The sequence below is a fragment of the Vipera berus genome (genome assembly GCF_964194415.1).
Source record: "Vipera berus genome assembly, chromosome: 2".
NCBI classification, from domain to species: Eukaryota; Metazoa; Chordata; class Lepidosauria; order Squamata; family Viperidae; genus Vipera; species Vipera berus.
Genome location: NC_138203.1, coordinates 189,269,687 through 189,294,598, shown reverse-complemented (window position 1 = coordinate 189,294,598; position 24,912 = coordinate 189,269,687). Strand labels below are relative to the sequence as shown.

Below are 24,912 nucleotides of genomic sequence, written 5' to 3'. Positions count from 1 at the left end.
ATTGTGCGGCCAACAATGCAAGCTGCTCTGCCTTTTTTCTCTCACCTCAAGAGAGAATTTGAAGGTATTTGAAGAACTGAAGATTGTCGAAAGCAGTTTACAATACAGTATAAGTCAAAAATAATGGGTTTAAGGAAAGAAATGGAGCCTCTGGTTTCCTTATCTAATTGTACAAATTGGAAGACCTTAAATTAATGCCTGCAGCATCCAAGATGGCACTATGGAATCCCAACATTAAATAAAAATGGGAAATAGACAGACAGACAGACAGACAGATCATAGTGAATTGAGAACTTTCAAGATGTGAGCCTATTTTGTGATAAAAAATATTTTTATTTTTGCTGTCTCTGCAATCACATCACATTGCCTGAACAAACTGCTTTGCTTGGTTTAAGGGCTGTCTCCCAGACACATTGCTTTATTAAAAACTATTCTGATCAATATGAGATCTTGTTCAACAAATTTTATACCCTAATAACTATAATTTATTCATGGTCTTTGAACTATTTTCTGATAAGAAGAACCATTCTGCCTTGCCATTTAGATTCATCTACGTTTCTAATGGTGTGAGATTTAGAAACCTTAAATATCAGAGCACTGAACAGAATCTTCAAAGAAAAATATGTCTTGCAGCATATCAAGAAATGCTTCTCACCACATAAGTTTCAAGTACACAATAAGTTCAACATGCCATTGCAGCTTCTTCTTTCTGGTCTAACATATTACAATACAATGATCTCAATTTCAAAGTAATTTTCTAAAATCTATACATCTATTTCAGAGGATCCATGGTTGCACACTGCACACAGCTAATTGGACAATATGTCTCTGCAAAACACCTAGAAAGGGAGATAAACTGGAAGCAGCAAGGTAGAAACCATGTCACTAAGCAAAAGTAGTTATCATTTTGAATTTATGTTGTAACCAAATCAATGTGATCTACCCAATGTATTGTAACAATTCAATTCAAAATTATATGACCCAGTTGGTTCTATAAGTAAATTGCACATTTGGGCACTAACAAGTACCATAGGATACAGAGAGGGACACAATTCTGAGTCAACTTGCTAAGCTCTCTAATTAATTAACCTATAACAGTTGCAAACTATTTGGCATCTTCCAAAAATGTTAGATTATAACTGCCATAAGCCACTATGGAGAAAGATTTCTGGGAGTTATAACAAAAACAGCTAAAGGCCTGTTGACATCTATCTCCATCATGAATAGTGAAACTCCACAAACAGTGGCTAATAGGTGAGCGTAAGAAGGCCAGCATGACTAGATGTATTTGACTCATATTGTTCCTCCTATAGACTCCAAACTTACATTAACTGAAAGAGGTGTGTGATATTCCAATCAAACCTACAACCAACTCAAGCCTGGTCTATAGACTTGCTTTTAAATTAGAAACTCACTGACCTTGCACATATAAGTTTCCTTTTATCATTCATAACATTTCTGCCTAGTTAGGTGACAATCCTAAATCACTTAAGACTAATCTTTAAAAAAAACTAAATAGGATGGATATGGATGAGAGACTGTGAGAAAATTCCAACACTACACTGAAAAATTGAAAAAAAAATGATCACAAAAGATGACAAACACAGTTTCATATTATTGCGAAAAATAATTACATAAATGGGTACATGAACTTGCCGGCATAACAGCCCTGCTCAAGCCTGACATACTTACCATTCTCACTGATAATATACTTGGCGAAACTGTCAACAGAAAATCTCTCCCTCCCAGCACTTTCTAAGTGCTCTGGATCTACAGTTCCCAAACCTCTGAGTCACAATGGCCTTCAGATAGTTTCATACAGCCAAAACTGGCAAACAAAATGGGCAGATCGGGAACTTTAAGAATTATTATCTGGGGGATACCAAGTTGAAGAAAATTATGCTATACCTGTGGAGATTTTATGCCTAAGAAGAAATCTGAATCGAATACTTACTGAGAGAACAAAGTCCTTGACCGAACTATGAACTTGAATACATATTCCAGAGCTTTTAGCGTTCTTAATATAGGTTCACACTGTTGTCCTCTGCTTGAAGTGTCCAAATAAGTCTTCAGGACTGCCATTAATTTCCTGAAATCAGGAGAACATGTTACACCAATGGAAAAACATCTTTGTCGAATTAAATTTCAAAGTATGCGAGTGCAAATATATGTAGTACATGTTGTACGCGGCAGATTTTTTTTTGTTTTGTCATTCAAATGCAGGTATTAAAACTCAGCACCTGAGGAAAAACCACACTATTACTATTCAACATTATTATTTCTATCTTTCGTACAAGATGATCCTGGACAGCAGCCATAATTATTTCATAGAATAATATTACATTAGAAGTACAGGGTAAGGTTGAGAACTCTTTGAAACAATTTGCATAGGACCACTATAAATACATTTCTAGTTTTTTTTGTCGCACGGAGAATATTTTTGCCAAGATTAGAATGATCCATGGAGAATCAGTATAGAAGAAGTGAGATCTACTCCCTTGTTCCTTTCTCTTCTACATGCATCAAACAGAAAGACAGAATATGATTTAGGGGCTTCCCATATGGACTTCCCCATCAGGATTGTTATATACTTACTTGTAGGCTAAAGTTGCACTGAAATGTTGCTGAATGTAAGCCTCCAGTACAGTATTGAAATGCTGAAATTTTCTATCGGCAATGAGTCCTATTACATAAATCTGTAATACATGAACAGAATAAGGGTTTTCATATGTAAAATATCACTTGGAAATGTTTTTTATTAGGAAGAGGGGAGATGGGTTCCTTCTTTATGAACTCCACTGAATTCAGAATATTGGTGACATTTTAGTGTCTAATTTTGGCAAAGCACTTGAAAAGGGTAAGTGCAGATATTTTCATGCAAGAAATAAAGAAAGAAACAAGAGCCTGTGAGCTCTGCCATATAAAAAAAAACAGATGGAGCTTAGATTACACTCTTGTGGCTACCATCTTGATTTTTGGACCATACCAAGTACAAAATTGTGAGAGGAAAAATTTGGAGCTCTCCACCTCAGTAGATAGGGATGTAAAGGAAATCCACCCAGCCTGCAGAGGAAATGGATAAATGCCATTGCCAAAAGAGACATGGCAAAAGCTGTATGTTGTAATGAATTAAATATGCTCGCATTTTTTCAGTTCCCGGTCCAAAATTCACACAAAAATGTATTGACTTGCTAAGATCAGTCCAAAAGTGAACCTTTATTTGAGAAGCAAGCATCCAAATACAGTATGTCATATAGAAGTATGCAGTTTTAAACATACTTGTTTAAAAATACTAAGGAAAAAATGCATGTGTTTATTTTATGCTTAAAAATATATTATGGAATGTATATGAAATGCGCATAACAAGGAAAGCTGTATTGCAAAATTTCAAATATTTGGGAAAGCTGGAAACAATAGGTGTGGATTTTTCAGATTCACATGGAAAAAAATTAGAACATGGAGAAAAAGAATACGTGAGATTCTACCCAACAAATGGATTAATATCTAAACGTGTGAGGCTCTAATGTGGACTTAATTAATAAGTATGTCCTGAAATAGATAATTCTAGTTCTGCATAGACAATTTACCCTGAATACAAGGAGGCTAATTATAGCATGGATGAGAAGTAAAGCCATCATGCTCACTTTGGTGGCGTCATGCTCTCTTGTGTCTTGTTTCTAAAAAAAAAATGCAGAATGCTAGAAAAGAGCTTACTTGATTGAAAGAGTTGATACAGTAATCCTTACCAAAGCATCAAAGACAAGAATGTCATATGCATCACTATGAGAATGTTCCATCATGATATTAAATAGGGCATCTAAAGTATCCTGGAGGAACTACAGAAAGGGACGAGAAGGAATGAAAAGAACAAGCAAATATGTTAATAGGTTTGGCACTATGACAGGATAAAAATTCTTTGAAAAATATTATGATTTGTCTAAGCGGAAATCATCCCACGTGGCCCCAGGGAAAGTGTTTCACACCTCAAAGAATTCATCCTGATAGCCCTGTCACCTGGAGCTTCACTACGTCTTTGAAGATTTATTTTCATCAGAGCACACATTTAAGTCCAACAAGCACAACCAGGATTATTACGCTGTATTTAATGCTAAGTTTAGCCTCTTAGCTGTGAATTGTCAAAAGGGGACTACAGCATGGCTCCTTAACATTGCTTGAAGCCCACAGCAGTTGTTTTTAACAGTGAACAACTGTGAATGTTCAATAATACTGTTCCCTGCCCAAAGTGGATGGATTTTATAACCAACTGTTTTGTCAGTTTGGTGCGATGGTTAAGGCACCAGGCTAGAAACTAGCAGACTGGGAGTTCTAGTTCTGCTTTAGGCAAGAAGCCAGCTGTGCAATCTTGGGCCAGTTACTTTCTTTCAGTCCTAGGAAAGAGACAATGGCAAACCATTTCTGAAAAACTTCAGGGACTTGTCCAAGCAATCTCAGAGAATCAGATGTGATTGAACGGAAGGGGGGAAAATGCCCCTTGAAACACAACAGTAGGAAATGATAAATCACTCTCTCATCTCTCTGTCTGTATTCTACACCATTATCCATATTCCTCGCCAAACAGGGAAAGAAAAATGAAAATAAAATGAATGCTCCTCTCTCCTTCCCCATAAGTTCAGTTAAATTTTCTTCATTTGGTTATAAGAAGCTTCAATGTAAGAGACAAATTTGCTTGATGCCATTCATCATTATCCCACTCTTTCCTAGTCTTAGGTCCCTCAATAGGTGCATATAATTTAATTTAAATCTGATCATATCTGGGAATCTATGATGGGGATCAGGTGCTTTATTTTAATAGGAATCCTGGGTCCACTTGAATATTCTGCATTGGAAAAAAACAGGTGTCATTAGTACTGCTTAGGAACTTTAATATACCCATTGCCTTTTTCAAATGTTGTGAGTGGTCCAAACAGAATATTTACTTGTTTTTCCATTGACACCAAAGATCCAATAAGTAGGATATTTTGGAAAACCCAAAATAATTTGGATTTATATATTAACTGATTAATACCATTTATATTCAATTATTCTTTGTATTAGGGTCATCAAGGAATCTATGCACAAACACACACAAAATACAGTGACAAACTGGACCAAATTCAGAAGAGAACAAAATGGTTGTCACAGTGATTGACTTCTTAAGCAGGAGAAAGTCATGAGCGATTAATCGGTCACTGTCAATCTTGTTGACCTTTTGCTATCTATGTGCTCTATAGCTTGAAAAAGCAGGCAAGACAGCTGGCTAACGAAAACCTTTTATTGTAGAACCGGGCAAAGAACAGACTTACAGCGCTTCTATTTATACTCCAGCTGGTCGGTCGGCGACCAATCAGGGTTGTGCCGGTTTCCCGCTAGTTCAAGCGGGCCAATCGGTGAAGGAGCGCTTTGACAGCCCGGAGCTGTCAAGCTAGCTCGCGACTGCGCAGTAACCGGTGGTTCTTGACAGCCGAGAGCTGTCAAGCGGTTGCACTTGCGCAGTAGCGTTCCGGCAGCTTTTGACAGCTGTCAAAAGCTGCCGAAGTTTTACCTCATAACAGGAACTTGGTAACATAACGTTAATGTGTGAATACACAACACTATGGAATTAAGATTAATGATCAGTGGTGTGAACACTGGGGTAGAGAGTATTCTTGTCCTACTTATGAGCTCCTCAGTTGGTTCTGTTCAGCCACTTTGTGCCACTGAATGCTGGATAAAGTGAGTTTTTGATCTAGCAGGATTTTTTTTTACAAAATTCCTAAGAAGTGTGGCTTATGGCAACCACAGAATATTTGTCCAGTCAGCAATAGCTTGGGGACTCATCCCAATATATAGACGATGGAGATTACTTAAAACTTAACTAAATTAAGTTGTTCCACATTATAAAGGAAGGGGTCAACCACATTTGGGGGAAAGCTACCAAGAGATTGAGAGGTCTGGAAAACAAACTTTTTAGCAACAGTAAAAGATTTTGATATATATTTTGATATATATTTTTATATATATATTGATAGATTGGGGAGGGAGAGATAGGAAAACAGTCACCAAATATCTGAAAAGTTCTCAAATGTATGAATGGATTTATTCTCTATTATCCCAGAGGGCAGGACCAAAACCAATGGATTACAACTCCAAGAAAGCATGTTTAGGACTGACACCAGAAGAAATTCCAGCATATAACAGCTTTCAATCCTTGGAACAGCTCCCAAAAAGTAATTAAGTTCTCCTTTATGAAATTTTTCAGGAGCTGGAGGGTCATTTGTCAAAAATATTCTCGTGGATCCTGCATTGAGCAGGGGGTTAAAATAGGTAGCCTCTAAGATCCTGTTAAACTTCATGATCTGTTGAGTCTATGAATTTTGGGAACTGCCTGCTGTCCCTCTCAAAAAGGCCTTGACACATAATGATGATTAAGTAGTAAATTGATGTTTGTTTAAAATAAGACATTGTGAGTAATCTATGAAGTCCAAACTTGCTACCCCAAAAAAGCACTTATACTGCCTAATATTTCTAAACATTAATTAAAATGTTAAATGTTTGAAATATTATTTTTTTAGGGTGAGAAATAAACATTTCAGTGCACAAATATATGAGCCACTGTAGAATAATCTGGCCCAATTTAGTTTGTTCTTTATGCAGTTGGCAGACTGCATAAAGAAAAACAGAAATTAATCCCCTTGTTCTATTCCTTGGTGATCATGCAGTTCCTCCTCTTTGCAAGGAACTATGCATTAAGAGCCTGATTTTTTTCTTTTAATTCTTTGCAGCATTATAACTTCTACTCAATTTCATAGAAGGAACTCAGTTATGACAATGACAGATTTTACCACTGACTTAAATATTTTCCAAACAAGCTATGATATTCATATAACAAAGAAGGGAATGATCACTGAACGGCTTTTATTATCCTTGCAACCATGAGAACATTTTCTCTGTTTGCTTTTTGTTTTATTTGTACTAACAAAGGCAAGCAGTCTTTCCACCCGGCCTTGATATTCTGCTTACTATGAGTTAATCATGCATTAAAGACTAAAGTCTTGAATCAGGGGATCTGTGATTGTTACAAATGGGCACCCCCAGCATTTTTATAAGTTTGGGAAATGCTAAAGCAGCAGCTCACTGATTCTATTTTAATCAAGGTGAATGTCCCCAAAGAATACTTGCGTGAAGCTTCTGATCAAGAGAAAATGAGTTATGTTTGCTTTATCACATTAGTGCTACTACTGCTTCTCGAAATAGTATTTTGCAGACAGTTACCTTCTTCACTGAGAAAATGGTGCTCAAAATGAGTGTAATGTATTGGGATTTTTACTTGTAATGATTCAAGTGTCTGTTTAAATGCTGCTTAAAAGTTGTGCAATGGTGTGTCTGTGTAACGGTCACTGACTAAGCCAGACTTGCTGTCTCCAAGATGATCTTGGTAGATTTGGGGTGGGAATGGGTTCCTTTAAACCTATTGGCTGCCACCTAGTGGCCAACCATATAAGTAGCTGCGCAGCAGCCACTGTTTCAGTTCTGTTCCTGTTTACTTCAATAAAGCATGTTCCTGTTTGCAACCTCCGTCTTGCTTATTGCCTGCAAAGAACCGGCAACACAACAATGAGGATGGCAAGGAACACCCAGGTGGCCCTTGTAAGGGTAAAGTAGGGCTCACTTTTCAGTTTAATAAATCAAGTTTAAACACATAACCTTCACTAGCAATAATTGTGGGCCCAATTCAGCATGAAGGCTTTGGAAAGCAATACTTAGCATGGGGGAGCAATATGTTGGAGTAAGAAAACAGAATCACTTCCTTTTTAGAGTATACATCCCACTGCAGAGTGTATCTGGACAATTGTTTCTATTACCCAACATAAGATGTTCTGCTCTAGAATGTTACAAGGCATCTGCAGTGGATTATGCAATTTTATAAAATTGTTCCATTTCTGTCTTGGTTAGTGCTAGATTGAGTAAGCAGGTGAATGCTGTACAGTTCTGGGTTATTGTTGTTGTTGTTGTTGTTTAAACCAACTTGTGATTTTGCAGTGCTACTCTATTACATTTGGGCTGCCTGTATGTGTTGTAATTCTTCCAGACTCACTGAATTTAGTTCTTTTAGAAGTTTAAACTAAACTTCATTAAACTACACATACCCAATTCCAGCAACCGTTCCCCATATGTTTTAGCCTGCAGACCTCTAATCATCTTTGTTGCTCTTCTCTGCACTCTTTCTAGAGTCTCAACATCTTTTTTACATCATGGTGACCAAAACTGGATGCAGTATTCCAAGTGTGGCCTTACCAAGGAATTGTAAACTGGTATTAATATTTCAAGTGATCTTGATTCTATCCCTCTGTTAATGCAGCCTAGCACTGTGTTGGCTCTTTGGGCGGCTGCAGCACACTGCTGGCTCATATCTAAGTGATTGTCCACTAGGACTCCGAGATCCCTCTCACAGTTACTACTATTGAGCAAGGTACCACCTATACTATACCTGTATATTTGGGTTTTCCTGCCTAAATGTAGAACTTTACTTTTTTCACCATTGGATTTCATTTTGTTAGATAGCGCCCAGTGTTCCAGTTTGTTCAGATCCTCCTGTATCTTAAGCTGGAGTGTTCTGGAGTGTTGGCTATTCCTGGTGCCATCTGCAAATTTGATGAGTTCCCCATCTATCCCCTCATCCAAGTCATTGATGAAGATGTTGAAGAGCACTGGGTCTAGAACAGAGCCCTGGGGCACCCTAATACACACTTCCCTTTTGGAATTGTATTCTTCCTAGAGCTGAGAGAAAGTGATCAGTCCAAGGTCAATTTCTAAGTGACAGCTCTAGAATTGCTTGCATAAATTTTGGAAGGAATTTGGGAAATGTAACTTGTTTATTCAGCGAGGAAGCAAGGAACAACACAATGGTTGGATTTATACAACATGTTATTTCACAACAGATTTGGTTTTAGCTTAGTATATTGTGGAAATGTGATAACTGACATGTAATTATCATACCCTATTATGAGAACCAGTATACAGTATATTTTTACAATATATTGAATAAACCATATTTTTAAAACCAGTCTAGTGTGTTATGTGAATAATACAAATCCTTGGGTCCAGAAAATAGTATTTTGCTCCCTTAGATATTTTGGGAAATTATTCTGGGTAATTTCCACTTTAGTTGGCATTCAGCATACTTCCCATCAATTCATACATCCAGATCAGAGCAAACACATGCACCACTCAGTACAAAATTATAGCTAGAGATTTAATTCAATAATCAACAAACCTTAAAAAAAACAGTTAACTGCCCAAAACAGAATAAAATTCAACCTATTCCACATCTGCTGCCTGAAGTTGCTTTTTTACTCAGCTAACAGTGAAATTAGTTCTGAAAATCTTTATCATGTATTCAGTTCTTGCACCTACAGAAAACAATAAATACACACAAATATCTCAAAGTTCTCACCAAACTGTGATACACAGAAAGCCTTCAATGAAAGAAGATATACCTTCACAATTTCTTCACCATCCACAATCTTCAATTTTTCTAAGTTTTCCTTCAAGAGCTCAGGTTTCATTCGCCACTTCAAAAGGCCCAGTAAACCCACTACAGAAAAGAGAAGGAACATATTCAAGTACAAAAAGGCAGAGAATACTTTTCAAGTACAATATAGAATATTAGAGGTTCTTTTACCATTTTGAGTTAGCTTAGTTGAGCAAATGAGAGTTGAAATGGCAAAGGAATCTCTTGAGCTTACAGAGAGCCCTCCGACAATGCTTGAGCTCCGACTTAAGGTTGAGAGTTTAGGCTCTACTTGACCACGGGTTGAAGGGAGGCTCGAGTACATGTTGACATCTTCCATTTTCTTACTATCACCCTTGAAAACAAAGCATTAATGAGATGCACTGACTTCAGATGAAATTAAACAGAACTTCTGTGATTTTGCTGTACTCATCCAGTACAAACTCCTGCTTCCACACTACCAAACATTTCCACATGTTTAAAAATCTGCAGTGAGACATGAGAAAGCAAAGGATGGCAGTTGATAAAGAAAGTGAAAGTACATAAATCCTTGTACATGTTGGAACAATATGTACATCTCCATCCTGGGCCAATCAAGCAATGTCAACAAGGTTCTTTCCTAGTACCTGGATGTTATCAGGAATTGGGGGTGGTGGGTGGTGGTAAGCCTTTGTCTCAACCCTGGCAAAACTTTGTAGCTGTGGATTTTAACTCCAGCCCCCTGCCCTTAGTTCTATCCCTAATTCTTCTTGGGTGTGCACTTTCAAAGTCAAAACTGGTGTGTGTGAGAGTCCTCCTGAACTCACAGTTCTGCTTGAAGAACAGGGGGCAGCTGGAGATGAAGAGGTGGTGCACTTTGTGCAATTTCAGCCTAAACACTAATTATGCTTCTTTCTGGATTGGGAGAACTTGCTCATGGTAACTCATATTACATTCCATTTGGATGATTGTAATTCACTCTGCGTGAAGCTGCCCAGGATCAGTGTTGAGAAACAGGCTGCCATATAAATTATTTAAATAAATTAAAAAGTATACATTTTAACATATTCAAGTTTTGCAGATAAAGGGGCTTTGCTGTAATGGATTTTCAATGTTTTGCTATATTAAAGTGGAAGTACTCTGAAAAAAGTGAGAAACCACAAGGTTATTAGCTGTTAAAGGACTAAAGGGATTACAACCGGGTTAACTGAAAGACCATGCCAGTACTTGCATTAAACTATTCCACTGGCATATCCATTCTGCATTTGACTCCAAGCAAACCTGCCATATAAAAGGGATTAAGTAATCATAAAATAAAATAAAGTCACACTGTGTAGATTAAAGTAAAACAATTAATTAATCTAAGCTATGGCTTTCCTTTAAAATGCCCAAATTGGACTATAATGCCAGGATCACACTTTAAATTGCATAAGCGAATCAATAGGCAGCAAATGTAAGTAGTACAGAATTATACATACAGTATTACCACATTCACCTTTTCCAATCCCTCTTTAACCAGAGCTGAGTGCAATAATCCAAACTAATCCAAATAATCCAAAAAGGTATATCATTATTGTGAGATCTGTTTTCCCCAGGTAAGCTTTCTTCTCTTCAAGGAAACCTTGAAAATACCCATTAATGAATTATTTCCAAAATGAAACCCCTCTGCTTACATGCATGTTTATGGCCAATAATTTGCCAATAGACTCTAAGGCTATGTGGAGCAGCAATGCTTCACTTAGTATGGTTGACTCCACTCCAGCTGCTGGAGTAAGCTACTTCAAATCAGTGTCTCAGCAGGTTCTGTCTTTACACCTTCTATTAAAAGCATCAAGGCAGGGCATTTTGCTTCAAAGAAAAGTCGGTCAAAGGCAAAGAGCAGATTCAGCACAGCATAGCAGCTTTGTTGTGACATGCAGAAACTGCACACCACTTTGCTCAAAGTGAAACACTTCATCCTTTTTCTTTTTACATGCAGGTTAAGAGTATTCTGTAGAAAGTAATCAGTTGCCAAATCACTGGAAGCCGTAGGCTTCGTGGCAGTTGTGATTCCTCTGAAAGAATAAATGTTGCAAACATCAGAAAATTGAGCTAATTGCTAGTTGTGTTTGAGTATAGCTGGATTATTATTACTTTTTTGAGAATAAATGTCAGCTGCAGCATTTGCACCTGTCTTGCATGTGCTTGCCTTTTACAGACAAATAAATTCAATCGCCCATCCCAAGTCATTGGATGCAGTTTTGCACTCCAAATTATCTTCTCATGGATGGAAAGGTCAAAACCAGTGCTTTAAATCCCATCTTTAGAGTTTAGACTGAAAGTGGACATAAAAGAGCTTTTCCCAACAATTGTATGCAAATTATGGAATATTCCCTAAAAAGCTCTGCTAGAACTACCTTTGTTATTCTTTCTACTAGTCAATATTTTATTTTCCAAGACTTTCAATGGATCACCTTTTATTATTATTGGCTTTGTCAATGAAACTATTTTGCCATGATACTTTTTTTCAAAATAAACAGGTTTCTTATTCCTATAATTAAAGTCTACAGTGGAATACCCTGTGGAACATCTTTCTCCTTGAGATGCAGTTGGCCTGACGATTTTAACCTTCCGGAAAGCTGTAAAAAGGTGGCTTTTGTCTCAAACATTGGGATAGGATGAAGCCAGAGTTGAAAGAGAGTGTTGTGGTTGCATCAAAGGAACCATCTGGGTATGGCACCAAGTTTTGTTGCTGTTTTTTAAATAGCTTTTTGCTTTAATATTTTTTTATGTTTTTATACTATGTGTCGAGGTTCTGACTAATGCAACCAAGTGAAACAAAACTCGGAGGCTTCAAGTCTCCTCAAAGCACAGGTTTACTGGATACATAATATCGGCCCAGTCAAGACTGAAACCAATTCTAAAGTTTTCCGCAGAGATTCAAAGTAACTAAAAGTAACAATTCCCTCCCCTCTACTATGCTGTAAATCACACCATCCAATGAAAGTAATTGTCAGGCTTCTTAATTCGTCTTCATTCCTCCTTCCAGCACCTGCGGGAATGACCTTGGTTCCCACAAGAACCGTTCCTTGTTTTGACTAGCATGGTTTCCATTCTCTTCCCCCTTGTTCCCCCCTCCCAATTATGTGTCAAAGATGGCTTCAGCCAGGCTTGTTTCAGAAGTTGACACTATGATTGTGAGCTGCCGAGATTTCTGGTTTGAGTTGGGTAGCCAACAAGCATTTTAAATAAATAATGTGATTTTTATTTTTGTGGACTCTCTGCACATAATATTCTATTAATTAATTAATTAATTAATTAATTAATTAATTAAATAAATAAATAAATGTAAGCAAAGAACCTCATATATATACTTCCTCTGTAAGCTGCTTATGTAAGCTACGCTGTATTAAAACAGGAAGAGGTCATTAAAAGGAGGAGGGAAAAGACAAAATAGGTCAATTGATCTACTGTCAGCTGCAAAAGTGAACTTTTCTTGATACTTCTGTATGAATTCTCTTTGCTAAGTATATCAACCAGCTAAAAATGTAGCCCATAAGAAGGTTGACATCATCTTCAGGAGTTAACAGAAAATTTTCACCATTCATTGTCCATCTCATGACTCTGGATTTTCTCAAGATGAACCATGGTTTGTGCATTGATTTGTACAACATGCTGACCCTTAAATCCATGGTTTTCTCAGCTCTCAGCATTTCTGATATTAAACATCAGCTATTCTGCTGCTGTTTAAGAGAACATCATTTCAAATGCAATAAGCCACTGAGTTTTGGAGAAGGCTTGTAATATCTGCATAATGGACCATTATGGTACTGTAAATATAAGCCAGAGAAAGGGTAAAGAAAGGTAAAAATAAGTTCATACACTGCACATTGTTTGACACCTTACAACACAACAAACCAAATTCAGACAAAGGATATTATGCCAAAGCAACTTTTCTTAGTGTGTACTATGATAGTTTAATAGCCTAACAGGAAGTTGCCACTGGATTCAGCAATACCACAGGTCTGCAACCCGTGGCTCCGGAGCCGCATGCGGCTCTTTCAGCCGACTCCTGCGGCTCCCAGTCCTCTGCCATGTGCAGTCCAATAATAAAAAAAAAGTGGGACTAAAAAAGTTCAACCAATCAATTCAAATATGCAGGGTAGGTGCATAGTTCGCCTTGGCTCCACTCTTCAGTCAAACCCTGTTCTGTGCATGCGTGCATGTACGCACATGCACACACATTTTTTGCAGCTCCCAGTTTTTCCTTTTTTGAGGGAACCGGTTCTGAGTGGCTCTTTCACTGTTTCAGGTTGCTGACCCCTGAGCAATACCAAATCAATGCAATAAGATAAGATAATAAGAGTGTACCTTTAAAACTGCCAGTTCATGAATGCCATCAAGCAGAGTTGTCCCGTCTTCCTTCATTAATTTTACATAGGCCATTGCAAAGTTCTTTTCTCCCTTGTCTTTAGCTGAACAAACCAAAATTTGGTATTAATCGTTTTTACCAACTTATTTAATTTTGCATATTGAAACCAAAGGAACAAAAGAGGTTACTTACACTCCAAAGATGATCGATGTCTAAACATAAAACGCAAATGAATTCTTTGCATATCCTCAATGGGTAAGGCTACCTATTTAAAGAAATAGCATTTGAAACAAACAGCAACTTAACTTAAATAATAAAATCAATGCAAAAAGGATGGAGGAAAACTTTTTGGAACAGGACTGTCAACATTTATCCATAGAAAGGGAACCTGTTATTTTTATCAATGAAAACTCTTGTGTACAGTGATTTTTCAGAGTTTATATTTTATCACATATCTTAGTTTTTTTTATTAAAAAAGCTTTACAGATACATTATAAAGATAAGACCCACCCCTCCCCCACCCCCACCCAATTTCCCCTCCCTCCCCCTCCCCCCGACTTCCCAGAGCGTAATACAGGGTATTGACCCTAACAATCTTAAACTATAATATGCTAACTAACTATAATAACACTTTAAATCCTATCACACTTTAACTCTCCTTAAAAGTAACTAAATAATAATCAATCTTATAAATCTAATACTTATTCAAATGCTAAATGAAACTTTTTGGTCCCATATTTATTCTGAATGTAATCAATCCATCTTCTCCATTCCAAGATATATCTTTGTTGCGAATGGTCTTTCAAATATGCTGAAATTTTTGCCATTTCTGCCAGGTTCGAAACTTTTAAAGTCCATTCTTCTATAGTAGGCAAATCCTCCTTCTTCCAATATTGCGCTACCAAAAGTCTTGCTGCCGTTATTATATTCAACATCAATTTAGTTTCTATAGCAGTACAGTCTATAGTAATACCCAGCAAAAATAATTGTGGAGAAAACTTTATCTTTTTCTTAAATATCTTCTGCATATTCCACCAAATTTTAATCCAAAAAGCTTTAACTTTTTTACAAGTCCACCATATATGATAATACGTTGCATCATCACAACCACATCTCCAGCATTTAGGCTGATAATTTGGATACATACATGCCAATTTCTTAGGATCTAAATGCCATCTATAAAACATCTTATAAAAATTCTCTCTTAAATTTTGTGCCTGTGTAAATTTTACATTTCTGACCCAGATTGTTTCCCAAGTATCCATCGTTATTGGTTCTTGAATATTCTGGGCCCATTTTATCATACAATCTTTAACAATTTCTGTTTCTGAGTCTATTTCTATCAATGCATTATATATCCTTCTTATATGTGCAGGACTTTGATCTCTAATTTGTTTAACCAAATTTTCATCTACTATGGAAATACCAATTTTCTGATCCTGTTTCCATCTAGCTTGTAACTGCCCATACTGAAACCAAGTTTGTACTATCTTTTCTTCTTTTAAAATATTAAATGGCTTTAATTGCCATACATTTCTTTCCAATCTAAGAATTTCTTTATATGTAATCACATCATGCTTAAATCCCACATTTATATTTTCTATCGCATGTTTAGGTATTGCCCAAATTAGTTTTTTTAGTAAGTATAAATCACTACTTATCTGAATATGGCTCAGAAGGATTTTTACATTTCATAGTGAACTTGTATTTAAAGGTAGTCCTAAATTTATTATCACCATTGGGATTGGATTTCCATTGTTAAGGAAGTCAGTCATTAAGTGAGTTGGCCCAATTTCACAACTATTTTTTGCTGATTTGTTAAGTGAATCACAAGATTGTTAAGTGAATCCGGCCTCCCCCACTGACTTTGCTTGTCAACAGCTGGTTGGGAAAGTCACAAATGGTGATCACATGATCCTGGGACACTGCAACCATCATAAAAACGTGCTGGTTGTCATGCACCTGAACACTGATCAAGTGACTATTGGCGCACAGAGACAGCCATAAGTGTGAGGATCAGTCATAAGTCACATTTTTCAGTGCCATCGTAACCTTGAATAGTCACTAAGTGAATGAACATAAATTGAGGACTACCTGTATTGCATTCATAATTATATATCTATATCTCCGATTTGCCACTGAAAATGACCATATAACTAATGTATTTTGCTTTGTTGACTAAATTCCAACATCGTGTATCATCTTCCAATACAAATATTACATTTGCTGTTCTTTTTATCAGAGAATGACTGTTAGGGCTGGGCTGAAAACTACATCAGACTGTGGAATTAGACGATCCAAAAGCTATTTAAGGAGAAAAATGAATGTTTCACTATAAACTTTAGTTAAATTTCTATTATATGGGATCCGTTACAAAATGATTCTTATTCTGGATCCAGAAATCTTTGAAGTCACAGGAAATTAATTTGTTTTACCATTCTTGAAGATATTTAAATATGTTCTCTATAGTCTTCTGTTTTTAACAGAAACTGGTTTCCAATACGCTTTCTCAGTAGTTTTCAGTCATCTGAAGTTATTTGCATCACATGTTCTCTAGAATTTGCTCGTTACCCATTATATAAAAAGTACAGTAATGTCCACTACTTTGTTCACCTAAGAATTGGGATATATATCAGTTCTGCATTTTATTAATTTCTTCAACTTTTGATATTATATTTATATTTCTTACATTGTATTGATACTGCCCTAGTGAAATAAAACATATATACAACAAACTATATCATTATAATCATTGTTTTCATTTTCATGTAGTCGGTCTTGTAGGATTGAAGGCAGTTATTTGAATAGTTCTAAAAATCATTTTAATGCATACCCAAACATTCTGAAGCTTGGGTTTCTAGGCTCTGTTTCTCAGAAATCCTCACTTAGCAAAATCAGCAATATTAATAGATTGCCTTAAGATTTTAAATAGAGAGATCTCTGCTCCTTTTTTGTACCTTTAATGTCTCCATCCAACGGGGTTGTTTGACTTGATAGTAGACAACTGACTTGTATTCATTCACAGGCTTGTCTCCAGCCCCTAAGCAAATCACATTCTGTCCAAAACAGAAAAATGAAGAGAAGATACTACTTCCTAGTTCTTATGATTGTATCATTTTTATCACCAATATATTTTTCCATTCATATCTATTATAATCCTTGAGATTAGTTTCTTATTCCAGAAAGGGAATAATCTAAACATGTACTGTACAGTCTATAGCATTATTTTCCAACCATAGGAACTTCTGGATGGTTGGACTACAAAGCTCAGAATTCTACATCCAGCATGGCCGTTGATGAAAATTCTAGGACTTAGTCCACACAGCCTGGAAGTTGTCAACGTTGGGGAATCTTGTCTAGAGGGCAGATAACTGAAAAGGATGAGATTAAGTAAAATTATTCAGCTACTCAGAACCCATTGCAGATGAACTCTTATAGGACCACCCACTTGCCTTTGATCTCCTGGCTTACTTTTTATTTGTTAGTGGGTAGTTGTAACTCTGTTGTGAGTCTCCTAGTGTTTCACATGCTGTGTCAAGGTACATGGGGAAAGTTTTAAAAGGTGCTAATTAAAATTACTCCTTCCGTTCCAGGCCATAGGATTGGGTGCTGCAAATCCCATAAAAGTTGGCATTCCCTGATCCCTGAGAGAGGTTTAACTAACTAATTTTTAAAAACTGAAGCAATTCCTATGCAATATACATACTTGCATTTGTTTGTTTTAGTAAATTTAAATGCCAGTACAGGTAGTCCTCGACTTACAACCACAATTGAGCCCAAAATTTGTGTTGCTAAGTGAGACAACTGTTAAGTGAGTTTTGCCCCATTTAACAACCTTTCTTGACAGAGTTGTTAAGTGAATCACTGCAGTTGTTATGTTAGTAACATAGTTCTTAAGTGAATCTGGCTTCCCCATTGACTGTGCTTGTCAGAAGTTTCCATAAGATAGTCACGACCCCGGGACACTGCAACCGTCATAAATATGAACCAGTTGTCAGGCGCCCAAATTTTAATCATGTCACCACAGGAATGCTGCAAGTGTGAAAAATGGACATAAGTCACTTTTTTAAAGTGCCATTTTAACTCTGAACGGTCACTACATGAACTATTGTAAGTCGAGGACTATCTGCATTATACAACTATGGGTGTCTGTGTGAGAGAAAGTATTTGCTAAAAAAGAAAATACTAAAACACAATTGCCCACTATTCCAATGAGGAGGGGAACAGAAAAATAGAAGCTAGTAAAATAAAACTGGGTATTCCGCTACTGCCATCCCACCAAAGAACTCATACAGGAGGTAGAAAGAGAGACAACTCCCAAAATACACAAAGACAGGGATGAAATCTAATGACGGTGTGTGAGAAGAGCCAAAGCTCGAAATGAGTTGGGATTGGCAAAGAATATCAAAATAGATCCCCCTTCCTTTTGAAAAGGAAGAAAACAGAATGGGCGTGTGTGCGCCAGAAGTCCAGTGGAGATGGCAAAATGTTAGCAGGCAAGAAGCACTAGATAGAGTAGAATAACTCAGCTCCCCACTTTTTGTCTCAGTCCTCTCCGAGGGAAGTGCACACGTTCCACGAGAAATATGGATCGAAGCGGCTTATGATACGCTGATGAGCAAGCTAATTAGGTGTGAGCTGGATGGCATGACTATTAAGTGGAGACATTGTTGGGCTTGAAAATCATACTCGGAGAATACTCCCTAAGTGTTTTCTCACCATCCTGGAGCAAAATACAGAGTGGAGTGCTGCATTGGTTCAAGGCTGCTGACTCTATGCTTCAGCATTTTAATTAATTAATTAAATAATGGCAAATGAGATGACAGTGGGTGAGAGAGGTAAAGCCCAGAAGGCAGAAGTAAAATTATAAACTGTCACAATGAGTTAGAGAAACGGACTGAAAATCATAAAACGGAATTTAACGAGGCAATTGCAGAATTCTTCAGTTAAAAGACAGGCATCACACAAACGGCTACAGGTGGTCCTCGATTTACAAGAGTTTATTTAGTGACCATTCAAAGTTACAATGGCCCCCAAAAAATGTGACTTATGACCATTTCTCACACTTATGACCAGTGCATCATTTCCCCGTGGTCAAAATTCAGATGTTTGGCAATGGATTCATGTTTATAAGGGGTTGCAGTGTCTTGGGGTCATGCGATCAGCTTTTGCAGCCTTCTGCAACATCAATGGGGAAGACACTTTCACTGAACAGCCGTGTTAATAGCTTAAGAACTGCAATGATTCACTTAACAACGGTTGTAAGAAAGTTCCTAAAATGGGGCAAAACTCACTGAACAAATGTTTCACTTAGCAACATAAATGTTGGGTTTAAATGTGGGCGTAACTCAAAGACTACCTGTGTAAAATGGGGAATACCTGGCTAAGCAATAAAGTTGTTGGGGGAAAAAACCTGAGGAATGAGTTTTGAGTATAGAATGAATATGAGTCTGTAGCATAAAGCAGTTGCAGTTTTAGGCTGCATGAAAACGAGTCCAGTTTCTAAACTACAGGGAATAATCCCACTTGTGATCCACCTACGGATCTCTCCACTTCCTTGAATGTTGGATCTTGATCTAGATATGACAATTTTAGGAAGGGTGGAGAGCAATGAGAATATGTTCAAAAAGGGACGATGAAAATGATTAGGCATTAGAAATTAAATCCTATGAAAAGAAATCGAAGGACCTGGAAATGTTTAGCTTACTGAACAAAAGATGCCGGAGGGAGATTATAGCACTGTTCAAATACATGAAAGGATGGTACATGGACAATAGCCAGGAATTGTTCCTTCTTGCCAGAGAACAGGACGCAGAATAATAGATTCAAGTTACAAGAAAGCAGAGAGTCCTTTAATATTACAAGAAAGGATTGAATCGACAATGGAAGGATTTAGTCAGAGATGTGGTGGGTTTCCCTCCACGTGATGCTTTTGAGCAAAGATTAGACAGTTGCTGTTATGGTACTTCAGTTTGAATTTTTATACGAAACAGGTAAAAGAGGATAGCCTAAATGATATTCCCAAGCTTTGTGATTCTTTAATTTCTTTCTGTGCTCAAGAATTCTGAGAAGGTAATGTGACAAGCACAACTATTTTGATTAGTGGCAGCTTCAGCGCCGACAATGCAAACAAAGAAATAAAATATAAAATTGAATAAAAATCTCCAGGGAAAGCAAAGAATGAATAGCCTTTCACAAAAGTTGTCAATCCTGTTGAGTCCAATCTAGAGCAAGTAGATGATTTCACAAATAGAAGAAAAAGAAGCCATTCCTGTTATCTAGTAAAATGGGCCTACTTCTCTTTCTGTCTTGGAAGAGTAACTAGCCTATCATGACAAAGCAAAAAACAACAACACATACCTATATTTTTCTAAAATTCTCTCAAACCTGCTACCAGGCTCATTTAATGCTAATGGAAATGGACAGAATGGCATCAGCGTTCATGGGCATACAGACTAGGAAGATATTAAGAGGTAAGAAAAATTAGACACTATAATGTGTAAGGGTCTTGGCAGTTACAGAATTAACATCCTATTCTTTCTTCCTCTTCTTTTAACAGTGCTTCAAAAAGTGTTTATGTGTAGGTATGAATATGTAGGTACGTTTGTATAAGTGTCTGAATAGACATTCAGACAGACAGACAGAAAGACAGAATTTCCCCAACCTATTATTTTTAGATGGTATCATTTTTTTGTGTTTTGGATTTGTATAATTTTATATTTTATATGTATCCCTTTCTCCAAGAGACATTACTGAAGATGGGGAGCCACATAATCATTCTAAATACATAAATAAACACATGCATACAGATTTGGTGATGGAGGAATCTCCATAATTGCTTTCAATTGGAAAGGATTTTTATGTATGTTGATCACTTGTGGGGGTATCATTTAAACCCAGGTTCGTGTTCATTTGGGCTTGCTGCTGGTGTACCTTTCGCCTAGTCGCATAGCAGCAGCCCTGCCTGAGCTTCTCGACATCCTCTCGGGGTTGGTGATTGAGTTCCCCAGATTTATGATTTTGGGTGACTTCAATCTACCATCCCTGGGGGGATCATCTGAGTTAGCTCGGGAGTTCATGGCTTCCATGACGGCCATGGACCTGATGCAAGTAATTCAGGGCCCGACTCATGGGGGGTCACACGCTCGATTTGATTTTTCTATCTGGCCGGTGGTTAGATGATCTGGGTGGGGGTTCCCCAATTGTTACGCCCCTGTCATGGACCGATCATCATCTCCTGTGGCTGGTCTTCCGTTTTGCCACTCCCCATTGTGGGGTTGTTGAACCAACTAGATGGTTCTGCCCTAGGCGCTCAATGGACCCTGAGCAGTTCCAGGCGGCGCTTGGGTCCCCACCTGCCGCCTTAGTTCACAGCTCGGCCGATGCCTTAGTGGAAGCCTGGGAAGAGGCAGCCATGCCCTGTACACCACCCTGAGTCCTTCGGGAGAAGGGCGGTATAGAAATTTTATTATTATTATTATTATTATTATTATTATTATTATTATTATTATTATTATTATTATTATTATTATTATTATTATTATTATTATTATTATTATTATTATTATGATTTGGGATAAATAAACTCAGTGGTATTTCTTTTTTTATTTTTGCATCATGTAGCTATTCTTTTCAAATGCCTTCTTAATTTCTTCCTTCCCATTTCAATCAATTCTGTTCATTCCATAGGAAATTCCCTGGAAATTTAACATTGCAAGAAGGTAATTATTTTCAAACTTTCCCGTGGAAAGAATTGTTGGCTGATTACAGGTGTTATTTTTGCACCTCTTCTCACTTTACAATTTTCTGTTAAATTAATTTTTTATCACATCAGAAGCATTTGTAACTGAGCCAACACTGCACATCAAAAATGCATGAAGTTTGTATTAATTTGAATGGACAGCAAAGGAAGAAATAAATACATTGCATTTGATAAATAAATTACTCTTAAAATATCATCTTTCATCATATTTGAAACTTTGTGTGCCCAACATGCAGTATGCAGGCCACATGCACCTCTGGACACCTAGAAATGTGGTTTAGGTTTAGGTTTAGGTTTTATTAAATTTTTATACCGCCCTTCTCCCTAAGGACTCAGGGCGGTGAACAGGGCATATCATAAAACTACAAAAATACAAAAGTTAAAAAAGAATTAAATTATTGCCCAAAGTAAAAACAATAACAAATATATATAAATATTAAAACCCTAAGTAACTCCCCATCAGGCCAGGCCAGCTTGTTCAAATAAATGGGTCTTTAACCCGCGCCGGAAGGAGCGGAGATCCGGTGCCATCCGGAGCTCAACTGGCAGTTGATTCCACAGAGCCGGGGCGCCCACAGAGAAGGCCCTCCCCCTGGGGGCCACCAGCCGACATTCTCTGACTGGAGGCACCCTGAGGAGGCCCTCTCTGTGGGAACGCACAGGGCGGAGGGGAGTCGACGCCGGCAGCAGGTGGTCCCCAAGGTATTCCGGACCCATGCCATGTAAGGACTTAAAAACCATCACTAAGACCTTGAACCTCACCCGGAAGACAACTGGTAACCAATGCAGCTCGCGGAGCAAAGGTGTAACATGGGAGTACCAGGAAACTTCCAAGACAACTCTCGTGGCCGCATTCTGTACCAGTTGGAGCCTCCGAGTGGTCTTCAAGGGAAGCCCCATGTAGAGAGCATTGCAATAGTCAAGACCAGAGGTCACGAGCGCATGAGTGACCGTACACAGGGCATCCCGGTCTAGATAGGGCCGCAACTGACGCACCAGGCGAACCTGTGTGAAAGCCCCCCTAGTCACGGCTACTATATGATCTTCTAAGGTAAGCCGTGAATCTAGGAGGACTCCCAAGTTGCGAGCCCTATCCACGGGGGGTAAAGACTCACCCCCCCATAGAAAGTGATGGAACATTTTGAATGTCCCGGGATGCCAGAATGTACAGCCACACAGTCTTGTCAGGGTTGAGTTGAAGTCTGTTCCTCCCCATCCAGACCCGAACCGCCTCCAGGCAGCGGGACATCACAGCGAGGGCATCACTGGGGTGGTTTGGGGTCGAAATGAAAAGTTGGGTATCATCAGCATATTGATGATACCCAACTCCAAAACCACGAATGATCTCACCCAGCGATTTCATGTAGATGTTGAACAGAAGAGGCGAGAGAACCGACCCCTGAGGAACTCCACAAACGAGAGACCTAGGGGCCGGTCTCTGCCCCCCTGCCAACACCGACTGCGAACGTCCCAGGAGATAGGAGGAGAACCACCGAAGAACCGTGCCTCCCACTCCCAGTCCCCTGAGACGCTGCAGCAGGATACCATGGTCGATGGTATCGAAAGTCTAATAGGACTAGGACAGAGGAATATCCCCTATCCCGAGCCCTCCAGAGATCATTCACCAGAGCGACCAATGCCGTCTCCGTGCTGTACCCGGGCCTGAAACCCGATTGGTACGGGTCCAGATAATCCACTTCATCCAGGACCAGAGGGAGCTGATGCGCCACCACACTCTCAACAACCTTCGCAAGAAAGCGAAGGTTGGAGACTGGACGAAAGTTGTTCAACACAGCTGGGTCCAAGGCAGGCTTCTTGAGGATAGGTCTCACCACCGCCTCCTTCAAGATGGTGGGGAAATTACCCTCACTCAAAGAAGCAGATATAACCGCCTGGAACCAGCCTCGTGTCCTCTCCCTGGCTGCATAAACCAGCCAGGAAGGGCACGGATCCAATAAACATGTGGTGGAGCTCAACCTCCCCATAATCCTGTCCACTTCATCAGGGGTCACAGAATCAAACTCCTCCCAGATAACATTGACAAGACCGCCCGTGTCCTGATCGTCAGACTCTGCCCAGCTGGAGTCCAAACCGGTCCGAATCCGAGCGATTTTATCCGACAGATGTTGACCAAACTCCTCGGCACGACCCTGCAAGGGATCCTCCCTCACCTCCTGATTAAGGAGGGAGCGAGTCACCCTAAACAGGGCAGCCGGGTGATTATCTGCGGACGCGATGAGGGCAGAGAAGTAATTATACCTCGCTGCCCTCATCGCTGCGAGATAAGACCTAATATAGGTTCTTAACCGCAACCGGTCGGATTCGGATCGGCTGGACCTCCAGCAGCTCTCTAGGCCCTGTTTCCGACGCTTCATCTCCTGGAACTCCACGGAGAACCATGGAGCTCGATGGGATCTGCACCGGGTCAGGGGCCGCAAGGGTACAACTCAGTCCAGTGCCTCAGTGGCTGCCCTTTCCCAGGCTTCCACTAAGGCATCCGCCGAGTTGTGAGCGACGGAGGCAGATGGGGATCCCAGCGCTGCCTGGAACCCGTCAGGGTCCATTAAGCGCCTGGGGCAGTACCATCCAGTTGGTTCCGCCTCCCCACGGTGGGGGGTGGCAAGACGGAAGACCAGCCGCAGGAGGTGATGATCGGTCCATGACAGGGGCATAATAAATGGAGAGCCCCCACCAAGATCATCCAACCACCGTCCAGATAAAAAAGCCAAGTCAAGGGTGTGGCCTCCCTCATGAGTTGGTTCAGAAATTACCTGCGTCAGGTCCATGGCCGTCATGGAAGCCATGAACTCCCGGGCTAACTCAGATGACCCTCCCAGGGATGGTAGATTGAAGTCACCCAAAACTAGAAGTTTGGGGAACTCAATCACCAAACTGGAGAGGACATCGAGTAGCTCGGGCAGGGCTGCCGCTGTGTGACTAGGCGAAACGTACACCAGCAGCAAGCCCAACTGCGCCCCCGAACCAAACCTCAAAAAGAGAGACTCACACCTGACTATCTGAGGAACAGTGGTCTCCCGCGGACATAAGGTCTCCCTGATAACTACCGCCACTCCCCCGCCCCTACCTTGAGCCCGAGGCCAGTGTAACGCTCGGAAACCTGGTGGGCAAAGGTCAACCAAGGGGACCCCACCCTCTGGACCCAACCAGGTCTCGGTGATACAAGCCAGGTCCGCATGCTCACCCTCCACTAGATCCCGCACAAGGGGAGCCTTATTAACCACGGACCTGGCATTCAGGTACACCAGCCGGAGCTCAGGAGGCTGCACATCCTCGCTCCCGGCACCTCGGGGAAGAATCAGAGGGTCGGAG

The 24,912-nt window shown here is 39.3% G+C and overlaps 1 protein-coding gene across 1 annotated transcript in view; it reads right to left on the bottom strand.

Annotated features, from left to right (window-relative positions):
- The window catches only part of DOCK2 (dedicator of cytokinesis 2), a 322,065-nt gene that overhangs the window by 253,069 nt on the left and 44,084 nt on the right, over nt 1-24,912 (bottom strand). Inside the window, exons 15-22 of the mRNA XM_081319663.1 lie at nt 16,778-16,876; nt 14,013-14,085; nt 13,820-13,923; nt 9,662-9,845; nt 9,477-9,574; nt 3,747-3,836; nt 2,596-2,696; nt 1,955-2,089 (exon numbers count right to left, since the gene is read on the bottom strand). Coding sequence (XP_081175789.1) covers nt 1,955-2,089; nt 2,596-2,696; nt 3,747-3,836; nt 9,477-9,574; nt 9,662-9,845; nt 13,820-13,923; nt 14,013-14,085; nt 16,778-16,876 — 884 coding nt within the window. The remainder of the gene's footprint in view (nt 1-1,954; nt 2,090-2,595; nt 2,697-3,746; nt 3,837-9,476; nt 9,575-9,661; nt 9,846-13,819; nt 13,924-14,012; nt 14,086-16,777; nt 16,877-24,912) is intronic.